Below are 21,909 nucleotides of genomic sequence, written 5' to 3' on the forward strand. Positions count from 1 at the left end.
CCTCCTTCCCACAATCCTCCATCTTACTTTCATCCATGTGCCTACCTAAGAGTCTCTTAAATGTCCCTAACATACCTGCCTTCACCACCACCCCTGCCTTCCTGGAACTCACCACCCTCTGCGTAAAAACTTACCCCTCTAAAACCCCCTCTGTACTTTCCTCTAATTATCTTTAAATTATGCCCCCTTGCATGAGCCACTTCTGTCCTGGGAAAAGGTCTGTGGCCGTCCGCTTGATCTATGCCTGATCGTCTGGTACACCTCTGTCACCTCTCAACCTCCTTTGCTAATTCTTTCCCTTGAGCAAAGCCACAGATTGCTTGTAGATCATCAACAACCCATCGATTGTCTGACTTACTAAAGACAAAAGGGTTGCAGTGGTGGGAGGCTGCCCTGATTGCAAGGGTCTAACCAGTGGTGTACCACAGAAATCAGGGCTGGGGCAACTTGGACGTGAATATAAAAGGTATGATTAGTTAGCATGCGGATGGTTTCTTACGGGTGTCATAGCCCGGGGGGTGGAATAATGGGAATAAGCACCCACTACCCACTAGACACTCCTGGTAGCCGGTGACAACCAAGTCCATGTCCTGGCTTTCACGTGTGGCCTGGCGGAACCACTTCTACTGACAGGAGAAGGGGCAAAAGTGGGCTACTGGCACCTTAAAACCAGATACTCCAGGCAGATGGGGCTCATCGGCTGTGGTCGGCAGCTCATCTAGGAGAAGGAAAACACTGATCCCAAACCTCACTGCCCTGTGGTTGTACCCACACTTGGGGAAGACTTCAGGAGTAAACGCTGAGGTGAAAATCTGAAGCTGGGGTCAGTAAGGCGTTGGCAGGCAACCCCTGCGACGCCACTGGTGCTGAACTGAATCGGTCTCTGCTTTCTTTTGGATTCACCAGCTGCATGGAGCGGGGAGCCTGCTGCACGGGCAACAGCTTGCTCTCCATATCGAACTGCCCTGGCCTGTGCATCATGTAGACAGCTGGGATGCAACATCCGCTGTCAACCCTGCCCAACAAGGATGGGAAGGGAAGGTGATGGTCAGGGAGGACTGTTGCCTGAGGATACAGTAGGGTATAGATTAGATGGGAAGGTGGTGAAGCAACGGCAAATAGTATTTAATCTCAACAAATGCCAGGTGATGGGACTTGGAATATCAAATTCAGGCAGAGCATAAGAAGCACGTGACAGGGCAGCGAAGAACGTCAATGAGCAGAGACCCTGGAGCACACGTAGACAGGGCGGCGAAGAACGTCAATGAGCAGAGACCCTGGAGCACACGTAGACAGGGCGGCGAAGAACGTTAATGAGCAGAGACCCTGGAGCACACGTAGACAGGGCGGCGAAGAACGTCAATGAGCAGAGACCCTGGAGCACACGTAGACAGGGCGGCGAAGAACGTCAATGAGCAGAGACCCTGGAGCACACGTAGACAGGGCGGCGAAGAACGTCAATGAGCAGAGACCCTGGAGCACACGTAGACAGGGTGGTGAAGAACGTCAATGAGCAGAGACCCTGGAGCACACGTAGACAGGGTGGTGAAGAAGGAACATGGCACGTTTGCCTTCATAGTCTGGGCAGAAGAATACGGGATGTGGGACGTCATCTTAGACCATAAGACACAGAAGCAGAATGAGGCCACGACACCCATCGAGTCTACTCCACCATTCAGTCGTGGCTGAGTCATTTACCATACCAAGGGCAGTGCAGTCGCATAACGCTTTACAGCAATCAGTTACCGGGGTTCAATTCCCGCCACATCTGTAAGGAGCTTGTACGTGCTTCCTGTGGCCCCGTGGGGTTTCCTCCGGGTGCCGCAGTCCTCCCCCCAGCATTCCAAAGACGTACAGATTAGCAAGGTTAGTGAGTTGTGGGCATGCCGCGTGGGTGCCAGAATCAGGGCGACACTTGCTGGCCACCCCCAGCACATCCCTGGACTGTATTGATCGTTAACAGCAACTCACTGTATGTTCAATATTTTAATGCGCATGTGTCAAATAAAGCTAAACTTTCATTCTTAATGAAAGATCACTCAACCCCATTCTTCTGTCCTCTCCTCATAACCTTTGACACTCTTACTAATCAAGAATCTATCAATCTTTGCTTTAAATATACTCAATGATTTGGCCTCTACAGCATCCATGGCAATGAGTTGCAGATTCAACCTCCTCTGGCTAAGGAAACTCCTTGTTCTGTTCTGAAGGGATGTCCTTGTATTCTGAGTCTGTGTCCTCTGGTCTTAGACTCTCCCACATTACAAAACAGTAGGCAATCCAAAAAGGATGCGATTGCGCTGAAGATTTTGTGCAGGATATTTGCCAGGATGTTGCCTGGAGTGGATGATTTTTATTTGGGGAGAGATTAGATATGCCAGTGGATGCGTTTTCCCAGAAGTGAGGCTGAACAGTTATAAGCATAAAAGATTATTATGGCCATTGTGAGGCCAGATGGTCAGAATCTTAATTTCAAAATTCAAAGTAAATTTACTATCAAAGTTTATATATGTCAGCATATACAACCCTGAGATTATTGCCGCATGTTAGGGGTATTAAAAACAAAAGGCCATATGTTTAAGATGAGATATTTCTGCTACTTTTATACTCAGATATGGCAAATCCCTGAGATGAGAAGGTACCAGTTAAAAGGGCACACAATCACAGCATGAGAGTCATGTGCTAACATTTAGCCAATGAAAAATGAAAAGGTGGTAAACCATCATGTATTTGCTATACTGCCTTTCTGCCAACAGGCGGCGATAGACACCACATATATACAAGTTAACAAAATATACCAGTTAACAAAATACAAATTGTGTGTTAGTCTTGCACTAATTCAACCATTATCTTATTAAAAACATTAAAAAACTAGTTCCAACAAGGTGCTGGAATCAGATGCAATTACGATGTAGGAAGCATTTGTCCAGACACAATAGACAAGGCATAGAAGTGGACAAGTGGGAGTAGTATTAATAGGCAAAATGATCAGCACAGACATGGTGGGTTAAACCATAAGACAGAAGCAGAATTAGGCCATTCAGCCCATCGATTCTGCTCTGCCATTCAATCATGGCTGATTCCAGATCCCACTCAACCATATCCTTTGAAGCCCTGACTGATCAAGAAATGATCACCTTCTGCCTTAAATATGCTCACGGACTTGGTCTCCACCACAGTCTGTAGCAGAGCATTCTACAGATTCACTACTCTCTGGCTAAAAAAAATTCTTCCTTACCTCTTTGTTAAAAGGTCGCCCCTCAATTTTGAGGCCGTGTCCTGTCATTCTGGATATCCACATTCAATCTGTTTAGTCCTTTTGTGGCAACCCAGTTCCCAGTGCACTCGAACCGGCTCACAAAGTGTCGCACGCCGGCATTGAGGCCAATCCCAAAGAGGGCGCCAAGACTGCTTCACCAGCAAAGGGAAAAGCCCGCGTGCGGGACGGGACTGTGAATATGCGCCCACTACAGCATTCCCGCCCGGGGAGGGCGGGAACAGGAAGGCTTTAAAGCGAGGCTGCGAAGTTTGAATAAACCTCTTTTGCAACTGCAGCTCACCGACTACGTGTCATTATTTCAGTGCTGCGTGTAGCACACCACTGCACTTTCACCATTCAGTAGGTTTCAGTGAGAATTCTAAATTCCAGTGAGTACAGGCCCAAAGCTGCCAAACACTCCTCATGTGTTAACCCCTTCATTCCCAGAATCATCCTAGTGAACCTTCTCTGGACTCTCCAATGACAATATATCCTTTCTGAGATATGGGGCCCAAAACTGTTGACAATACTCCAAGTGCAGCCTGATAAGTGTCTTAAAAAGCCTCAGCATCATCTCCTTGCATTGATATTCTATTCCCCTTGAAGTAAATGCCAACATTGCATTTGCCTTCTTTACCACAGACGCAAACTGTAAATTAACCCTCTGGGAGTCTGGCTCGAGGACTCCCAAGTTCCTCTGCTGCTCTGGTGTTTGAACCTTCTCCCCATTGAGATAATAGTCTGCACCAATGTTCCTTTTACCAAAATGAAGGACCCTTCACTGCTGTCTGACACTGTGACTACATGATAGAACAGGCTAGAGGAACCAACTAGCCTCCTGTTCATAATTCATTTCAATTCCAATTTGCGTGATTGGTCTTGCTCCTCAAGAGTTTTTTTACCCGGAAACCCAACTTTCCCCCACCTCAAGACACTCACCGCCCTTCTTGTCAAGGCTCCTACCTGGTACACAAGGACTGACTCGCCGCTCCCCGTGGCCCACTCACCTATCGGCATGGTCCTCGCAAACACAAAGGTGGAAACACTGCAGCCGAGCTTGAGGGCTTTGTGGTTGCAGGCGTGGATGTCGACGCGGTAGGTGGTGAAATGCCGCAGGTTAGAGATGACCGTCCTGTCGCTGCACCGTACTTTGCTCTCGGAGAAGGGGTAGTCTTGCTTCCTCTCGGGGTCGGAGCTGTTCTGGTGCGGTTCAGGGGGTCTCGTACCATTCGCAGAGAGGGATACATTGGCCACGCCAAAGGTATCTCTGCGCTTGCGTAACGGCCTGTTGGAAAACCACAGATCTGAATAAGACCAACATGAATCCAAGAGCCATCCGCCAAAATCTCAAAGAGGCAATGAGTTTAAAAGGCTCCTCGTGCTTCAGATTACTTCCCCTGATGGATCAGTTAACTGGTGTTACGCTGATACGAAGTGACTAGAGGAAAGTATAGGGGAGATGTCAGTATTAATACAGAAAGTCAAAGTAAAATTTATTATCAGAGTACATACATGTCACCACATACAACCCCGAGTCTTTTTCCTGCGGGCATACTGAGCAGATCTATAGAACACTAACTGTAAACAGGACCAATGAACACAAACAGTGCAAATGCAAATATAAATAAATAGCAATAAATAACGAGAACATGAAATAACAAGTTTAAAAAGTCCTTAAAGTGAGACCATTGGTTGTGGGAGCACCAGAAGTAGAATGAGTCAAGTCACTTTTTATTGTCATTTTGACCATAACTGCTGGTACAGTAAAAACGAGACGACGCTTTTCAGGACCATGGTGTTACATGAACAATACAAAAACTACACTGAACTACGTAAACCAGCACAATAACTACACTAGACTACAGACCTACCCAGGACTGCAAAAGGTACACAGAACAGTGCAGGTATTACAATAAATAATAAACAAGACAATAGGCACAGCAGAGATCAGCAGGTTGGTAGTCCAATGGCTTGGGGGAAAATCTGTTGCATAAACAAACAGCTAAATGGTAGCATCCGGGATTCTGTCCGTTTCTGCACCCCCGCCAAGTATTTCTTTGCCACAGATGTAGTCCAACTTAATGTCCGTTGGAGAGCAGAATGGACGGGTGAGCCAGCCTGCTAGGGCTTGCTTTTTTCCCGGCACGGACTCCTGCCCGCTCGCCTCGCTTCCGTTTCCTCGCACACCGCTTACGACGTCCCCACCTCCGGCCACTGGCATCAGGCAACTCCGAGGACTGCAGGCCCAATTCCTTCAGCAGGCCGAGGTCGCACAATGAGTGTTGTAATGCACTTTTATTCAAGAGCCTGATGGTTGAGGGCTAGTGATAGTTCTTGAACCTGGTGATGCGAGTCCTGAGGCTCCCGTACCTTCCAGCTAATGGCAGCAGCGAGAAAAGAGCATGGCCCGGGTGGTGGGGACTTCTGATGATGGATGCCACCTGTCTACGGCAGTGTTTCATGCAGATGTGCTCGGTGATGGGAGGGTGTGTGGAACGTGCTGCTAGAGTGGGTGGTGAAGGCAGATACTTTTGGGACATTTAAGATAGGCACATGGATGTAAGACAAAAGGAAGGCCATGTGATATGAAGGGTCTTGACCCAAAACATCGACTGTTTACAGTCGGCCCTCCTTATCCGCGAGGGATTGGTTCCAAGACCCCTCGCGGACACCAAAAACGCGGATGCTCAAGACCCTTATTCAGCCTGTCTAAATATAGGACCCAGCGGAACCCCAGACCTTATTTAACCTGTCAACCCGGTGGCAGAGCTCTGAATCTGCAGTGTTCCTGTTCATGAAAGTAATCACGACTGAAAAAAAAGTGGAAATAATAAAGCAATCGGAAAAAGGTGAAACGCCATCCGTCATTGTAAAAGCGTTAGGCTACGTCGGTCAACGATCGGAACAATTTTAAAGGATAAAGTGAGAAAGGTTCTGCCCTGATGAAAGCAACAATTATTACTAAGCAACGCAGTGGTTTAATTATTGGGTTTTGGGGTTTAGAGTTTTTGATCTTCCACATCAACCTGGCACGGTGGAGAGCGCACTCAATAGCGGTCTGTCACTGGATCGAACTCAGGAACTTCCCGAGTCCGGCGCTGAAACATACGTAAGTGCATAGAAAGGTAAAATATATACTATATACTAAGACAAACGTTTGACTAACTGACATTAAATAATACCAGATGTACCTGTTCTGATTTACTTAGTAAGAGAGCTTCCGAATTTTTTTTTATCCTGATCCACGATAACCCACGCACATCCTCCCGTACACTTTGAATCATCTCTAGATTACTTGTAATTCTTAATACAATGTAAATGGTATGTAAAATAGTTGTTATACTGTATTGTTTAGGGAATAATGACAAGAAAAAAAAATCTGTACATGCTCCAACCACAAGTGCTGGAAGAGCACTTCCGGGTTCTCTCGATTCGCGGTTGGTTGAATTCGCGCATGCGGAACTCGTGGATAAGGAGGGCCGACTGTATTTCCCTTCATAGATGAAGCTTGACCTGTTGAATTCCTCAAGCATTTTGTGTGTGTTACTCTGGATCTCTTGTGGTTATATGCGAAGGAAGGGTTAGATTGACAGAGAGCTTAAGGTGACAAAGCTGCAAATACCGAAATGCCCAACAGGTCAGGCAGCAACTGTGGAGCGAGGAACATGATGATACTGATGGATAACCTGAGACTGAAAGAGCCATTTCTGATTTAGAGATATCAAATTCTCTTTTAAGTTTCTGAATTTGATTTTAAATCCTGGAGGTTAAAGTGAGAGCAGGCATCGCCAGCTCGGGCTCCTTCAAAGGACATTGGAAATATGGACCTCGAGCATTATGTTAAATTGCTACATGTTTGCATGGTAATAAGGAATATTCAGGATGGAAATACAAACACGCTGTAAAGTGTGGTACAAACTCCAGGGGCTAATTGGCCTCTCTGTTCTCCTTTACCATCCAGCGATTTCTGCTGGGTAGTTAACAGGTGGGGCTTTAAATGCGGAGGAGAGTGGGTCCCAGTATGAAGGCTCTGCATTTCCATGTACTGCATCTCTCATCCCTGGGTGTTTAAATATTGACATACAGTGCAGAATAGGCCCTTCCAGTAACCCCCAATTTATTCCTAGCCTAATCACAGGACAATTCACAATGACCAGTTAACCTACCAACCAGTAGATCTTTGGATTGTGGGAGAAAACCGGAGCACCTGGAGAAAACCCACGCGGTCAACGTGCAAACTCCTCACAGGCAGCAGCGGGAATTGAACCTGGAACCGCAAAGCGTTGTGCTAACGGCTACGCCACCGCGCCAACCCACTTCAGTGTCCTCCAGTTCAATCTCATTGACACAGTGGGCAAACCGGGCACGTGGCAGCAGAAACACCAGATCACAGGCAAATGCATCACTCTCACTTTATTGAATAAGCAGCCTTCAAACAGCCAATTAAGTAACAGGCATGACACTGCGCCCTTTAGGACTGGCCTGCCAAACTGATTAGTTGAACATTTAATTTTATGCTGATTAAAATTAGCACTTTACTGACACTGCTCTTCTGTTTGGGATCACTGCGGATAAAAGTTAACAGTGTCATATTGAGAAAATGATCAATGAAGACAAGCTTTTTGCTAATCTCAGGAATGAGTATTCCCTGGTGTATTTAACTCGCTTAACATCTGTTAATGGAGCTACTTATGAATATGTAGTTTTATCGAAATAAAGGATGACAACACAGAGAGAGCAGTTTGGATTCGACAGACAATTTAATTTGCCTCATGCCATCCAGCCGGACCAGAGAAATTACAACAAAGGGGCTGCTTAGCATAACACTGCATCAATCTCCATCGAGGGATCTGGGGGAAGACCTGCAGAGCTTTGACAACCAGAGACCTGGTCTTCGAGAACAGTGCGCTGTCAACATTGCGCCTCAGCTTCGTCTCTTGCATCCCATGATGCCGCTCCCTCTCGGCTCAAGGGCAGTCCATCCCCCTGATATAAAACTCTTGAATGATCCTCTTTGCAACAAAGATGAACTCTTGGGGCAACAAACGATTTACGTTTCGGGCCGAGACCCCAAGCTGGCTTCTTTCCCCTTCCTTTCCAGTCCTGACGCAGGGTCTTGTCCCAAAACATTGACTGCTTCTTCCCTGCCTGACCTGCTGAGTTCCTCCAGCATTTTCTGTGTGTTGCTCTGGATTTCCAGAATCCCCTGGGTTTATGATTTGTAACAATCAGTCAGCCGGAGGAACTTGACGGATCGCGTAGCAACTGTAAGAGGAAAGGAATCGTTGATGATGGGTTGGAACCCTTCATGAGTCTTGGTGTAGGGGTTTGACCTAACCCGTTGAGTTCCTCCAGCAGATTGTTTGTTGCTCTAGATTCCAGTATCTGCAGTCTCTTACGTCTCCGACGCTAAACTCTTGATCTCCCTATTTACCTCTTGCCCTTATTTACCTACCTGCACTGCACTTTCTCTGTAACACTTCATTTTGATATTGGTTTTCCTTTTGTACCAACTTCACATGATGTTACGGTAGCGTAACAGTCAGCACAGTGAGTTACAGTGCCAGCTGCCTGATTGGGGTTCAATGGCCGCCACTGTCTGCAAAGAGTTTGCACATTCTCCCTGTGACCGGGCGGGTTTCCTCCCACATTCCAAAGGTTAGGACGTTGTGGGCATGCTACGCTGGCACTGTAAGTATGGCAATACCTGTGGGCTGCCCCCAGAACATCCTTGCACTGCATTGTTCATTAATGCGAGTGACACATTGCACTGCATGTTTCAATGTACATGTAACAAATAATCAAATCAATGTATATTTGAAATGATCTTTATCTAGGTGCACGATGATCCACTTGCAAAACCCTCGGAATTAATGATTAAGTTGACATGCGTTCGAGTTCTTCCGAAGAAGATCAACTTCACTGCAGATTTCATGAGCATTACTTAGCCACAGGCTAGGAGTGAGGTTCCAGTTAAGGAAATTGAGAGGGGACCTCATCAAGTCTTCCTCAGCTGGACTATCGGGAACTGGGGGCATTGTCCGGGGAAGTGGGCTGCCCATTTGGAACACAGGTGAGTAGAAACGCCTCCACCCATTGCATTACAAAACTTTAGAATTCCCTCCCTGAAAGCTGTGCAAGATCGGGCAGAGAATAGATTCAAAGACAAGATTCAAGATGAAGTTATGAAAGTGTGTGGAGATAGGTGGGAAAGTGGAAATCAGAGCACAGTGGATGATAAGATATAGGAACATGATTAGGCCATTCAGCCCATCAAGTTTGATCTGCCATTCAATCAGGTTGATTGTTTTTTTTACCAACCCCATTCTCCCTGACTGAACAAGAACCTATCCGTATCTGCCTTAAATACACCAAATAACTCAGCCTCCAACAAAGTCCTCAGATACACTGTCTGCTGGCTAAAGAAATTCCTCTTCATCGCAGTTATAGAGTCTTAGAAAAGTGAACCTAGCTTCTCACAAGAACTTGAAAAAGTGTTGTGAACACAACCCATCATTTAAACCAGACTCCACTCCAATCACTGCTGACATAATTAATGACCCCCCACCCCACCCCAGGCAATCTCTCTTCTCTGCTCTGCTATCAAACAGAGTGTACAAAAGCCCGTACCACCAGACTCAAGAACAGCTTCTATCCCAGACCCTCTTTCACAGATTCCTGAACTCAGACTTCCGAACCTACCTGGTTGTGGCCCTTACATTTATTTGTCTAATGTTTCTACACTTTCTCTGTAAATCCGACATTGAAGACCATAAGACATACGTGCAGAATTAGGCCATTCAGCCCACTGAATCTGTTCCATCATTCGATTATGGCTGATTTATTTCCCCTGTCAAATCCATTCTCTTGCCTTCTCCCTGTAAACTTTGAATTCCTTCCTAATCAAAAGCCTATCAACGTCTGCTTTAAATATACTCAATGACTTGGCCTCCACAGCCATCTGTGGCAATGAATTCCACAGATTCACCAGCCTCTGGCTGAAAGAAATTCCCCTCATCTCTGTTCCAAAGGGACGCCTTTGCACTCTGAGACTGTGCCCTCTGGTCTTAGGCTCTCCCACCATTGGAATCGTCCTCTCCACATCCACTCTATCTATTCTGCATTACTTTTTTTTTTAACCTCAATGCACTTATGTATGCCTTAATCTACCTGGTGGTACACAAGCAAAAGCTTTTCACTGTATTGCGGTACATAGTAGCGCCAATGAGGATCAAGTGTAATATATCCAATTTGTCTGTTCCATGAAGCTAGGTGGCAGCGTGCTACAAGGATGAAACAGAGGAAGTTTCACAGGACAGGGATGACTAATAATGGACAGACTGAAAATAATGTGGAAGTTGAGAGGTCTGCCAGCCTAGTAGAAGAAGCAGAAAGGTAAAGTAAATTGTAAAATGGTGAGAGATTGAAATGCTGCTGTTCAGAGAATCTGGGTATTCTTACACCCAAGTTCAAAGTACATTTATGATCAAAGTATGTATGCAATATACAACCCCGCAGACAGCCATGAAACAAAGAAAACCTTAGAACCCATTCAAAGAATGTTAGGTTTGTTCTTAACAAAGACAAGCTTAGCACAGGTAGCACTAACATGTTTATTCGGGGCTCTCCAGCCAACGTGAACACATGTGACCAGTTCACCAACATCACTTCTGGTTCCCAGTGAACACTTGTTCACCTTCCACACTCGCCTCGGTGATTTCAATCCTCCTCGGTGCCTTAGTCAGTGAGATCAGCTGAAAATGGATTCGATCATGGGCTTGCACGCCTCACGGAAAATCCTTGGAGGCAGCAAAGTGCCATATCACTCAATCGGCCCAAAAACTCACCACTAAAATGTAGATCACAGGCTCCAACAGTAGTAGAGCCACGTTTTAAAGAAAAGGAAGATGTAAAACAAGTGAAAGAAGTAGTTTCATGAACTGTCTGAAGGATGTCAAACTTTCCCGTGTTGTTTGTTGACACCATCTTCTTTCTGAGGTCCAGTATTGCAAATAATTAGCAAGGAAAACAATATTTTTGTCATTATTGTAGGGGCTTCAAAGAGCAGAGTCCAGTTGTTACAATTTTATCACTCTCTGGTGAAGCCACTCCTGGAATACTGCCAACTGGTCAGGCCTCCGAACACAATTATTGGAAAAGAGGACGTTTATCTGAGACAAAAGATATTATTTTTCAACATCCCAAATAAAAAGTCTTCTGGCTTACAGTAGGGCAAAGGCATTTCAGCAACCTTCATGGCTTATGGCATGGGTTTAAGGACGTGGTGCAAATGAAGACTGGTTTAGACTTTCCACAAGCCCAACCAGAGAAAAAGTTGCCCGTGGAGAGCCGGCAACACAGAACATGGAAAACTGGCAGCAGTCACTCAGTATTGCTCCATCATCGGTCACAGGAGTCACAGAGTCACACAGTGCAGAAGGAGGCCTTCAGCCTAAATTGTCCATTCTGAAATGGATGCAAAGCTAATCTAGTCCCAGTTGAATTCGTTTGGACCACATCTCCCTAAGTATTTCCTGTCCAAATGTCAGAATTAGAATCAGGTTTATTATCACTAACATATGTCATGAAACTCGTTTTCTGACAGCTAATACAGTGCAATTCATGAAAAAATGATAAGTTGCAATCAGAAATATGTATAAAATTAAACAAGTTGTGCAAAAAGAGAGCAAAATAGTGAGGCAGTTTTCTTGGACTGCGCTGAAATGTGACGGTGGAGGGGATGAAGCTGTTCCTGAAAGCGTATCTGCACTTACCACCTCCTCTGTCAGCTTGTTCCATATATTCATCATCCTGACAAAGCCCCCCTGTTGCCGCCTTCTCCCCAAATCATTTGATTCCTCTAGCACTGAGATATAACATCTACACCCTGATTGAATTTGTTGATGACTTGGCCTTCGACCTGTGGTAGAAATTCCATGAGTGCCCAAGCACCCAGATTCTCCTGATATCAGTCCGAAATGCAGATTCCAAATCCAAACACCTGTGAGGATCATACTGCCAACATCCAATCTATCTCATTCCAATCTTCACTGACACTGAGACTCGAACATTAATCCATCTCAATGGAATCACAGAGTTAGACAACATGGACCAGATCCTTCATGCCAATTCACCACCACCCCGCCATGTTTGGGCCATATCCCTCTTGAACTTTTCCTCTCCGTGTATCTGTCTAAACAGCCAGAACCAGAACAGGGGCTGGGACTCAGAGTCATGCCATCTGCTCGACTGTACGTCTCCATGACTTCTGTGACCATGTTGAGCCACCCTCAGGTTGGAGGAGCAACACCTTATATTCCACTGATGGAATGAATATCGATTTCTATAAACTTCAGCTAATTACTCTAACCTCCTCCTCCTCTCTTTGCCATTCCGGCTCTCCTCATAACCCTTCCCTTCTCTTCCCCCAACCATCATCTCCCTCTGGTGCTCTCCTCCTTCCCTTTCTTCCGTGGCCCATTCTCCTCTCCTATCTTCTCTCCTCTCCATCTTCTTCAGCCCTTTAGTTTTTCCCCCTCTCACCTTCTAACCAGCCCCTTTACTCCACCCACATGCCTCTCCCCTCATATGGCTTCACCTAGCACCTTCTATCTTGTACGCCATCTATTCTGGCTTTTCCCCCTTCCATTCCAGTCCAGCCTGAAACGTTGTTTATTCCCCTCCCCAGATGCTGCCTGTCTTGCCGAGTTCCTCCAGGATTTTGTATGTGTAGCATGTTATAGGAGACTCCTTGTCTAAAACAACTGCTACTAAATTAACTGTAGAGTTCAATGTGTCCGAGCATTAAAACAGAGCAGAATGGAGATTTTAAACCAGCTGTCTGAGACCTGACTTTGCTCATCATTCCCAAGCAGTCTATTACTGCAATTCCGGATATCCATCAGGGAAAGAGAAGGATCCTTCGCCAAGTCAGACAGCTTTGGAATGGGTTCATATCCTGCACTGGGTCACTGTGACACAGTGCCAGTCCCTCTCTGTAAACAGGCTGCTAGAGACAACGTTAATGGGTGATACTGGCAAGCAGTTCGTTCCTAAAGGTGGGATCAAGACGGGCAGAGTTTCCCTGAGGGAATTTTGTTAAGGGTTGTAAGCAATAGGAGGGTCTCCGCTGACAGCAATCATTAAGGGAATGATTTGTTTTTTAGAAGTGTTTATCAAGTCCCTGAAAAAGCACTTTGCAATACTTTGAGTGTTGGCAGACAGCGCTGGGAAGGAAACAGTGATTTTGCAAGTTTTCTGCTTGGTGGTGGGAGCTGAGAGAGGAGTGGGCAAGAGGGCAAATTCCATCCAATCTTCCACAGGCACAGGAAATCCTGCAATACAGGCAAGCATTTAAAATTAAAGGGGCTCCCACTGAAGACAAAGATGAATCTTTTTTTTGAGGATGGTAGATCTTCTACAAGAAAGCTCTTTATTTTAAAGGTGGAGACAGAGGTGGATAAGCTCTTGGTGAGCAAGGAGGATTTGGAGACATTAGGGACATTTAAAAGACTCTGAAGAAAAGTGAATGGATGATAGAAAGATGGGAGGCTATATGAGGTGGGGGGGGGGTTAGATTGATTTTAGCATAGGTTAAAGGTCACCATACATTGTCAGCCGGCCTGTGGCGCAGCAGTATCCACACCGGCCTTCGAGGCGAGTGCTCCTGGGTTCGAATCCAGCCAGCTCCTTGCATGTTTCCCATCTGTGCTGGGTTGAGCATCGAGCTAGCAACTCAGACTCGTCAAAAAACAGACAAAAATGCTGAGGAAAAGGCCCGATGGTCCACAAGGCACAACAACATTGTCGGCTGAAGGGCCTCTACTGTGCTGTGATGTTCCATTGGGCTAGTCACATATTCATGGAGCCATCCTTCAACGCAGGAACAAAAGGGGTAGTCTGGATTTTATGCTCAGAGGCTTTTGGAACCGACACTAGCACTGCATATTCCACGGGTTTCTGCTAGTTGGGATGAGCCACCATTGTAAATATGTAATTCTGGGAATTTAGCTGAGCATATTCAAAATGTGAAGTGGATGATTTGTAGCAATTGAAAGTGTAGTTAATCGTTATTGTCATCTTTATATTGAAGAAGTGTACAACATGAAAGGAGAATGAGATTCTCCTGGACTCACTTTCTCGAAGATTTGCTATGTGAATAGACTTTTATATTTTCCAGTTACAGCTTCCACATGGGCTAGTTCTGTCAGTCACAAAGCAGATGAGAGGGAGCACCAGGCATCTGCTCAGAAACTAAGTAGGTGGACAGGACGCAGGCTGACCCAGGGCACAATCTGGTCAGAGGTCGCAGGGAGCAGGTCTGAAAACAGCTGGTCCTCCCCGGCACCTCTAAGATGGGGCCAACTGTCCCCCAATTTCCGCAGCCTGCCTCAGTCCACCTCCAAGCATCACCCAATCACCCAGTTGAACAATCTGATTGAATCCAAAGCTCCAGTTCATGGGGGGGGGACAAAATAAACCTAATTTCAAGACATATGTGAGTGATGGTGAACCTGATTCTGATATGGGTCTCTATTGTGGACAGGGAACAGGGAGAGCGGAATCATGATTAGGAGAAGGAGAGGTAAAGGAGCAGGAAACACCAGACAGACATTCTGTGATGATCAATAAACCAATTGTTTGGAATCAGATGCCCTTCTCTGGTATCTCTGCCACCTGTCCCACGCCCCTCCTGTGGAGTTCCATCCTCACCATTCCCAACATCCTTTGTTCTGTAGGGAGAAACACTGTCGACAGTTCGGGCCGAGACCCTTCCTCAGGTCCTGACGAAGGGTCTCGGCCCAAAACGTCGACAGTGCTTCTCCCTATAGATGCTGCCTGGCCTGCTGTGTTCCACCAGCATTTTGTGTGTGTTGCTTGAATTTCCAGCATCTGCAGATTTCCTCGTGTTTCCTTTGTTCTGGCAGCTTTACAAACTCGACTTCCACTCCACGTTGACAAATCCAGCACTGTGCACAAGTTTTAGGCGCCTTAGCTATATATAAATGCTGAAGACTTTCACACAGTACTGTAAATAGATAATGATTATCTTTACTGTCAAATGAAAGAGTGGATGATTTATTTTGCAATCGAAGAGCAGAGAGATTTTTTCACAGGAAGCGTCTCATGCCGGCCTGGAGCCAGCTAGACGGTTGCAAGAACACATAACGTTGGATGATACATTTTAAAATCCTCACAGATCTGGTGTATACTCATCAGTATTTGGATAGTAAATGGTTACAATAACAATAATATTTAGGATTGATGTTATTTTCAATCCTCTTTTACTAATCATTTTTCAACAAGTTTTCTAAAATGCCTCATTTATTTCAATCTGTCTCTGTTATACTTTTATTAATAGTAAAGCAATGAATACATGCAAACAAGCAACAGGACTCATCCTTCTTCCTGAACAAGAGTCGATAGTTATTGTTACTAGTTCATTAGTAATTACCATGGCACACAAGATTAGTGCCAGTTTCTGCACGTGCTCACTCGTGCCCCGGAGTATTTCTGTGCTGAGCAGCCACTGAAACAGGAATGGCTCTTTGTCATCGCCATTTAACTGGATCTCGCACTCCAGTTCAGATTTAAGGATGTGCCCAGAGACAGGAACACAAAGTTCCAGTGTAGAACTGAGCCAGGGACTGGCAGCTACACTGCCTTTCAGATAAGACAGAGAAAGACATTAAATTAAACCCCAGACAGAAAAACGGGAGGAACTCAGCGGGTCAGGGAGCATCTGTGCAGGGAAATGGGCAGTTGATATATCAGATCGAGACCCTTCAACTGGGCCGAAGGGCAGCAGGGAGATCGCCAGGATAAAAAGTGGGAGTGGAGGAAGGGCCGGCAGACGATGGGGTGGATCCCGGCGAGGAGCCGGGATAAGCAAATGAGGGAAGAGGAGGGTGGGAATAGCAACAGCAGACAGGAGGTGAGAGGTGGAGGCAACAGAGGTCAGAAGGTGGTGGAATCTAAAGATTAAAAGATTTAGCTTTATTTGTCCCACATACATCGAAACATACAGTGAAATGAGTGTTGGCGTCAATGGCCAGCAAGGTCCAAAGATGTATGGGGACAGCCCGCAGAAAACACTATACCTCCTGTGCCAACATAGCATGCCCACATCTTACTAACCTATATGCTTTTGGGATGTGAGAGGAATCCACCCATGTGGTCACAGGGAGAACATATAAACTCCCGACAGACTGCCGTATGAATTGAACTCCTCTACATCAGTGAGACCTGGCGCAGATTGGGGGACCACTTCGTCGAGCACCTCCGCTCCATCCGCCACAACAGACAGGATCTCCCGGTTGCCACCCACTTCAACTCTGCTTCACGTACCCATTCGGCTATGTCCATACATGGCCTCCTCTACTGCCATGATGAGGCCAAACTCAGGTTGGAGGAGCAACACCTCATATACCGTCTGGGTAGTCTCCAGCCCCTCAACATGAACACTGAATTCTCCAACTTCAGATAATTCCCTCCCCCTCCCTTCCCCATCCCAGTTTCACTCTGCCTCCTCTTCCAGCTGCCTATCACCTCTCTCATGGTTCCACCTTCTTCTACAACCCATAGTCCTTTCTCCTTACATTCCTTCTTCACCTCTCTGGCCTATCCCCTCCCTGCTTCCCCTCCCCCTTTGATCTTTCCCCTTACTGATTTTTCACCTGGCACCCACCAGCCTTCTCCTTCCCACTCCCCCTACCTTCTTTATAGGGCCCCTGCCCCCTCCCACTTCAGTCCTGATGAAGGGTCTCAGCCCGAAACGTTAACTGCTCGTTTCCAAGGATGCTGCCCGACCTGCTGAGTTCCTCCAGCGTGTTGTGCGTGAACTCTGATTGTGATTGCTGGCTCTGTTCAGCATTACACTTACTGCTGTGCTACCACAGACCATGGAAACACAGGATAAGGGTGGAAATGGCAGAAAAAACCAAGCACCAGCCTAGTAACCGGCACCACTTTGAAGAGCAGTGCTGGAACTCTTTGCCGTGCCCTATTCAATACCTACCTTCAACCAACATGAGCAACACGCACCCTTGTGTCACACTGCAGTTTCTGGGATCTTGCTGTGCACAAATGACTGCCGCAGTCCCATAATTCACAAGCACTTCCAGCAGATACTTCGGGGCAAGAGGTTATGAACGTATTTCAGAAACTCGCGTCTCTTGCAACAGCTGCGAGTTCGAGCCACTTCACAAACACGGCTCCGAAGTCTGGTTAGAACAGATGTGGTCACATTACCTGGGCATGAAGATGGAGTTGTGCAGAAAATTCTCAAAGGACTTCTGAAACATGACTTCCTCGGCTTCGGCATTGATCTCAGCCTGGGTCTTTGGGCAGGCACAGCACTGTCCCTGGCCATTCTTATCCGAGGGTTTGGAATCGCCATTGCCATCCAGGTCAATTGTCCCTGTGGCCGAGATCCTGGTGGGCAGCTTCAGGCCTGGAGAAGTGAGAGGAAGCTCAAGTGAGAACGCAGTGGGTTACACCTGCTTCCCGCACGCTGAACGTGCGTGACAAGGAATCTCCCACCCCAGTATAGGAAGGATGTTGAGGCTTTTGAGAGGGTGCAAAGAGGTTTACCAGGATGCTGCCTGGTTTCGAGGGCATTGTGCTATCACGAGAGGCTAGAGCCGGAGGCTGACAGGAGATCTGATCGAGGTTTATAAGATTATGAGAGGCATGGATATAGTAGACAGAGTATCTTTTTCCCAGGGTAGGAATGTCTAAAACCAGAGGGCATGGTCAGGGTGAGAAGGGGGCAGGTTCAAAGGGGATGTGCGGGGTAAAGTTTTTTTACTCAGAGAGTGGTGGATGCCTGGTGTGGTGGTGGAGGCAAACACATTAGAGGCTTTTAAGAGATGTTCAGATAGGCACATGAGTATGAGGAAGATGGAGGGACTGTATAGGTAGCAGCGATTAGTTTATGGGTTTTTGTGGTTTATTTTTTAGCAGTTTGGCACACTTTGGGCCAAAGGGTCTGTTTCTGTGCTATACTGTTCTACACTCAGTGTTCTTTCAGACCTTTTGTTATGATGAGGCAACTTAGGTCATCGAAGGGAAACACTGCCTTCCCTGGGATCGAGTCTGTCTGCTCCACCAAACACAGCATGTTGGCCTGTTCCTCAACACCAAGAATGCTGAAGCTTATTGAATATTGAGAGAGCTAGACAGAGTGGATGAACAGAGGTTTCCAGTAGTGGAGGAGTTTATGACCAGCCTGAGAATACAACAATAACTGTCCCTTTACAACAGAGACCAGCAGGAATTTCTTCAGCCACAGGGCAGTGAATCTGTGGAATTCATTGCCACAGGAGGCTGTGGAGGCCAAGTCATTGGGTATATTTAAAGTGGAGATTGATAGGTTCTTGATTAGTAAGGGTGTCAGAGGTTACACGGAGAAGGGAGTTGAGCGGGAAAATAAATCAAGAGTAATCAAATAGTGGAGAGACTCAATAGGCTGAATGGACTAAATCTGCTCCTACATCTTATGATCAAACTAGCCATCCTCCAACTTTGAGCTTCCTGGGAACTTACCCTACCTTTATCCTAATATTACCCCATCATTACTCCCCTTTACCCCCGTTACCTGACCTCCCGGAGAAGAACACAGGAAAATATCTCATACAGAGCTCTGAGTGAGCAAACAGAAGCGGTTTCCAACTCGAGGGCAGGAACTTCGGGAGGCTTCACAGGCAAAAGCTAGGAGAAGTTTCTCATTTTCTCACCCAAAGACCGGTGGAAAGCGGAGAAGGATGGAGCAGGATTTGCAATAGGTCTTTCAGGCAGATATGCTGAAGTCACTAAAAAAACAGATGCTAAAAATCTGATCTCAAAGCAGGAAGTGGTGGAAATACTCAGGCGGTCAGGCAGCGTCTGTAAAGATAAAACACGGCTCACAGTGCTGAAACGCCAGCCTTCTGCAGAGATGCTGCCCAGCCAGCTGAGAGCCTCCAGCATTTCAGTTACTTGTTGCTGTGCAAGCCTTTGTGACGCATTCTTCCCTAACTTCCATCCCATCCCCAGGACACGACCGGGGAGAACCATCTTCCCGCCTGCCCTGCCCCCTTTTACCTTTGTGACAGTAGTCATGTTTGTAAAGCTCTGCATCCTCGGGCTGCTGCTGCCAGCGCACCAGGTAGTAGGTGATGTTCCCGTTCGAAAAGGCAGGTGGCTTCCACTTCACCACGAGCTGCGACGAGGAGTTGGACACTGACACCACATCCAGGGGAACCGAAGGAGCTGGGGAGAGAAAGCACAGCAAAACTCCATTGAACACCACACAGTCAAATCTGAACTACCCCAAGGACAAAGCCCACTACCCTCAGAAACAACGCGGTCTCCGCACAAGCTGATGCGGTGGTAGAGGAGACATCTGTATGCTTGCCTTTACTAGAGTCCAAAAGTCAGGAAGTTACGTTGTGACATCACCAATAATAAAGTAAAATAACTGGACCCAGAACACTCACACACTTACGACTCAATCACACTTTACTTCACTCGTGCACAAGGAGAACAGCGTGGCCCCATCACACACCGTTCTGAATTCTGAACGGAGAAATGCCAGTTTTATCCAGAATTGGCTAGCAGTTCTGGATATAGACCATTTAGTAAACTATGTACGTTTGATTTCCGTACTTGCAAGAACAATCACTATTCACAGGTGTTAAAAGTCTAGAAACTACAAGCTGACAATAGATGATACATTGACGTTAGTAAAGCAACTGGTGTGTGCGCCTTGGATTACTCATCTCGTCTCCTGCTGCAAAGGGAAGCTCTGCTCTTTCAAAGGTCTGGGCTGGACTGTCTACAGTCTATCCCTGCCTAGATATTATGTTAACCCTTGCCTTCCACAGCCGCACCTTTATAAAACTCTGGTCAGAGCACATCTGAAGTACTGAATTCAATTCTGGTCAGCCCAAGGGTATGGAAGCTTTGGAGAGGGTGCTGAAGAAGCTTACTAGGATGCTGCCTGGATTAGAGAGCGTGACCTATAAGGAGAGGCTGACAAACCTGTGTTTTCTCTGGAGTGGCAGAGTCTTGCGGGAGACCTGATTTATTATGAGAGACGTGGAGAGAGGCAGCAGCCAATACCTTCCTCGCTGATGTTGAAATGTCTAATACTAGAGAGCAAGCACTTCAGGCAAGAAAGTTCAATGGAGATGTGCCCGGCAAGCTTTTTTTATACAGAGCAAGACCATAAGATATAAGAGCAGAATTAGGCCATTCAGTCCATTGAGTCTGTTCCATCATTCCATCGTGGCTGATTTATTATCCCTCTCAACACCATTTTCCTGCCGTCTATCCGTAATCTTTGATGCCCTGAATAATCAAGAACCTATCAACCTGCGCTTTAAACATACTCGGCCTCCTCAGCCATCTGTGACAATGAATTCCAAATTCACTTCTGGCCGAAGAAGTTCCTCCTCGTCTCTGATTGTAGAGGTTTCCAAAGATTCACTTCCTCCAAGATAAGAAATTTCTCTGTTACTAAGTACTAAATTACCTTCCCATTATTAGGAGACTGAGACTCTTGAGAGGGCGGAAAATGTTCTTCCTGATAAGCATGGGAATTTTAAAGAGATCAGTTCTCAATGACCCTGTAGAAATAACAATCCCGGTATTCCTGATCCTTCCTTATCAGCAAACCCTCTATCCCAGATATACACTGGTTTATCTCTGTTCCACCACTTGATTACCTTTTTCTCAGGCCAGGAAACCAAAGCTTTACATAACACTCCTGGCTCAGCCTTACAGGGCCCTGTATTATTGCAATAAAATATTTTCACCCCAGTCCTCAAATCCCCTCCTAATAATAGGACATAGAATAGTACAGCACAGTACAGTTGTGCCAACCCTTAAACTCTGCCTCCCATATAATCCCCCCACCTTAAATTCCTCCGATTACCTGTCTAGCAGTCTCTTAAATTTCACTAGTGTGTCTGCCTCCACCACTGACTCAGGCAGTGAATTCCACACAGCAACCACTCTCTGAGTAATGCCTCCACTGGCCGGAGTTGACCACGGTTGATGGGTCCGAGCAGTCTATATGATATGCAAGCCAGGGCAGTATGACATGGAGAGCAAGCTGTTGCCCCTGCAGCAGGCTCCCCCTCTCCACACAGTTGATGAATCCAAAGGGACGGCAGAGACCGATACAGTTTGGCACCAGTGACATTGCAGGAATTGCCAGTTAGCGTTGAGCTCAAGGTAGGACTGACTGCTTTACGGAATCCAGTTGCAGGTTTCCCCAGAGTGTTTACTCCTGAAGCCTCCCCCCGATAGCAGCTATAGTTGCAAGGCAGCGGAGCTCTGTGATCAGAGTTTCCCTTCTCCTGGATGAGCCCCAACTGGCCGAAGCCCCTTCCTAACATACCATCAGGTTCCATCATCTGCAGACCTTCGTTGCCTTCCGAACTCTGCCAGTCTCTCCTCCTCTCCCACCTGATTCCAACTGCCAATCAACATCTCTTCACCTGGATCCACCAATCACAAGGCAGCTTTCACTCCCATCGGTGGCCTTTATACTGGCCACACCCCCTCTGCTCTTCCAGTCAACTCCAGATGAAGTCTGCGATGGAGAGCACTGGGAAAACACACTCCTTATTCATGTGTAGTTACACACTCAAAGACGGCCCTGT

General features: G+C 46.6%; 1 protein-coding gene across 1 annotated transcript in view; it reads right to left on the bottom strand.

The window, feature by feature from the left end:
- The window catches only part of igf1ra (insulin-like growth factor 1a receptor), a 333,731-nt gene that overhangs the window by 66,491 nt on the left and 245,331 nt on the right, over positions 1–21,909 (bottom strand). Inside the window, exons 9-11 of the mRNA XM_059946664.1 lie at positions 19,343–19,510; positions 17,510–17,711; positions 4,267–4,544 (exon numbers count right to left, since the gene is read on the bottom strand). Coding sequence (XP_059802647.1) covers positions 4,267–4,544; positions 17,510–17,711; positions 19,343–19,510 — 648 coding nt within the window. The remainder of the gene's footprint in view (positions 1–4,266; positions 4,545–17,509; positions 17,712–19,342; positions 19,511–21,909) is intronic.

This window comes from Hypanus sabinus, chromosome 21 (genome assembly GCF_030144855.1).
Source record: "Hypanus sabinus isolate sHypSab1 chromosome 21, sHypSab1.hap1, whole genome shotgun sequence".
NCBI lineage: Eukaryota > Metazoa > Chordata > Chondrichthyes > Myliobatiformes > Dasyatidae > Hypanus > Hypanus sabinus.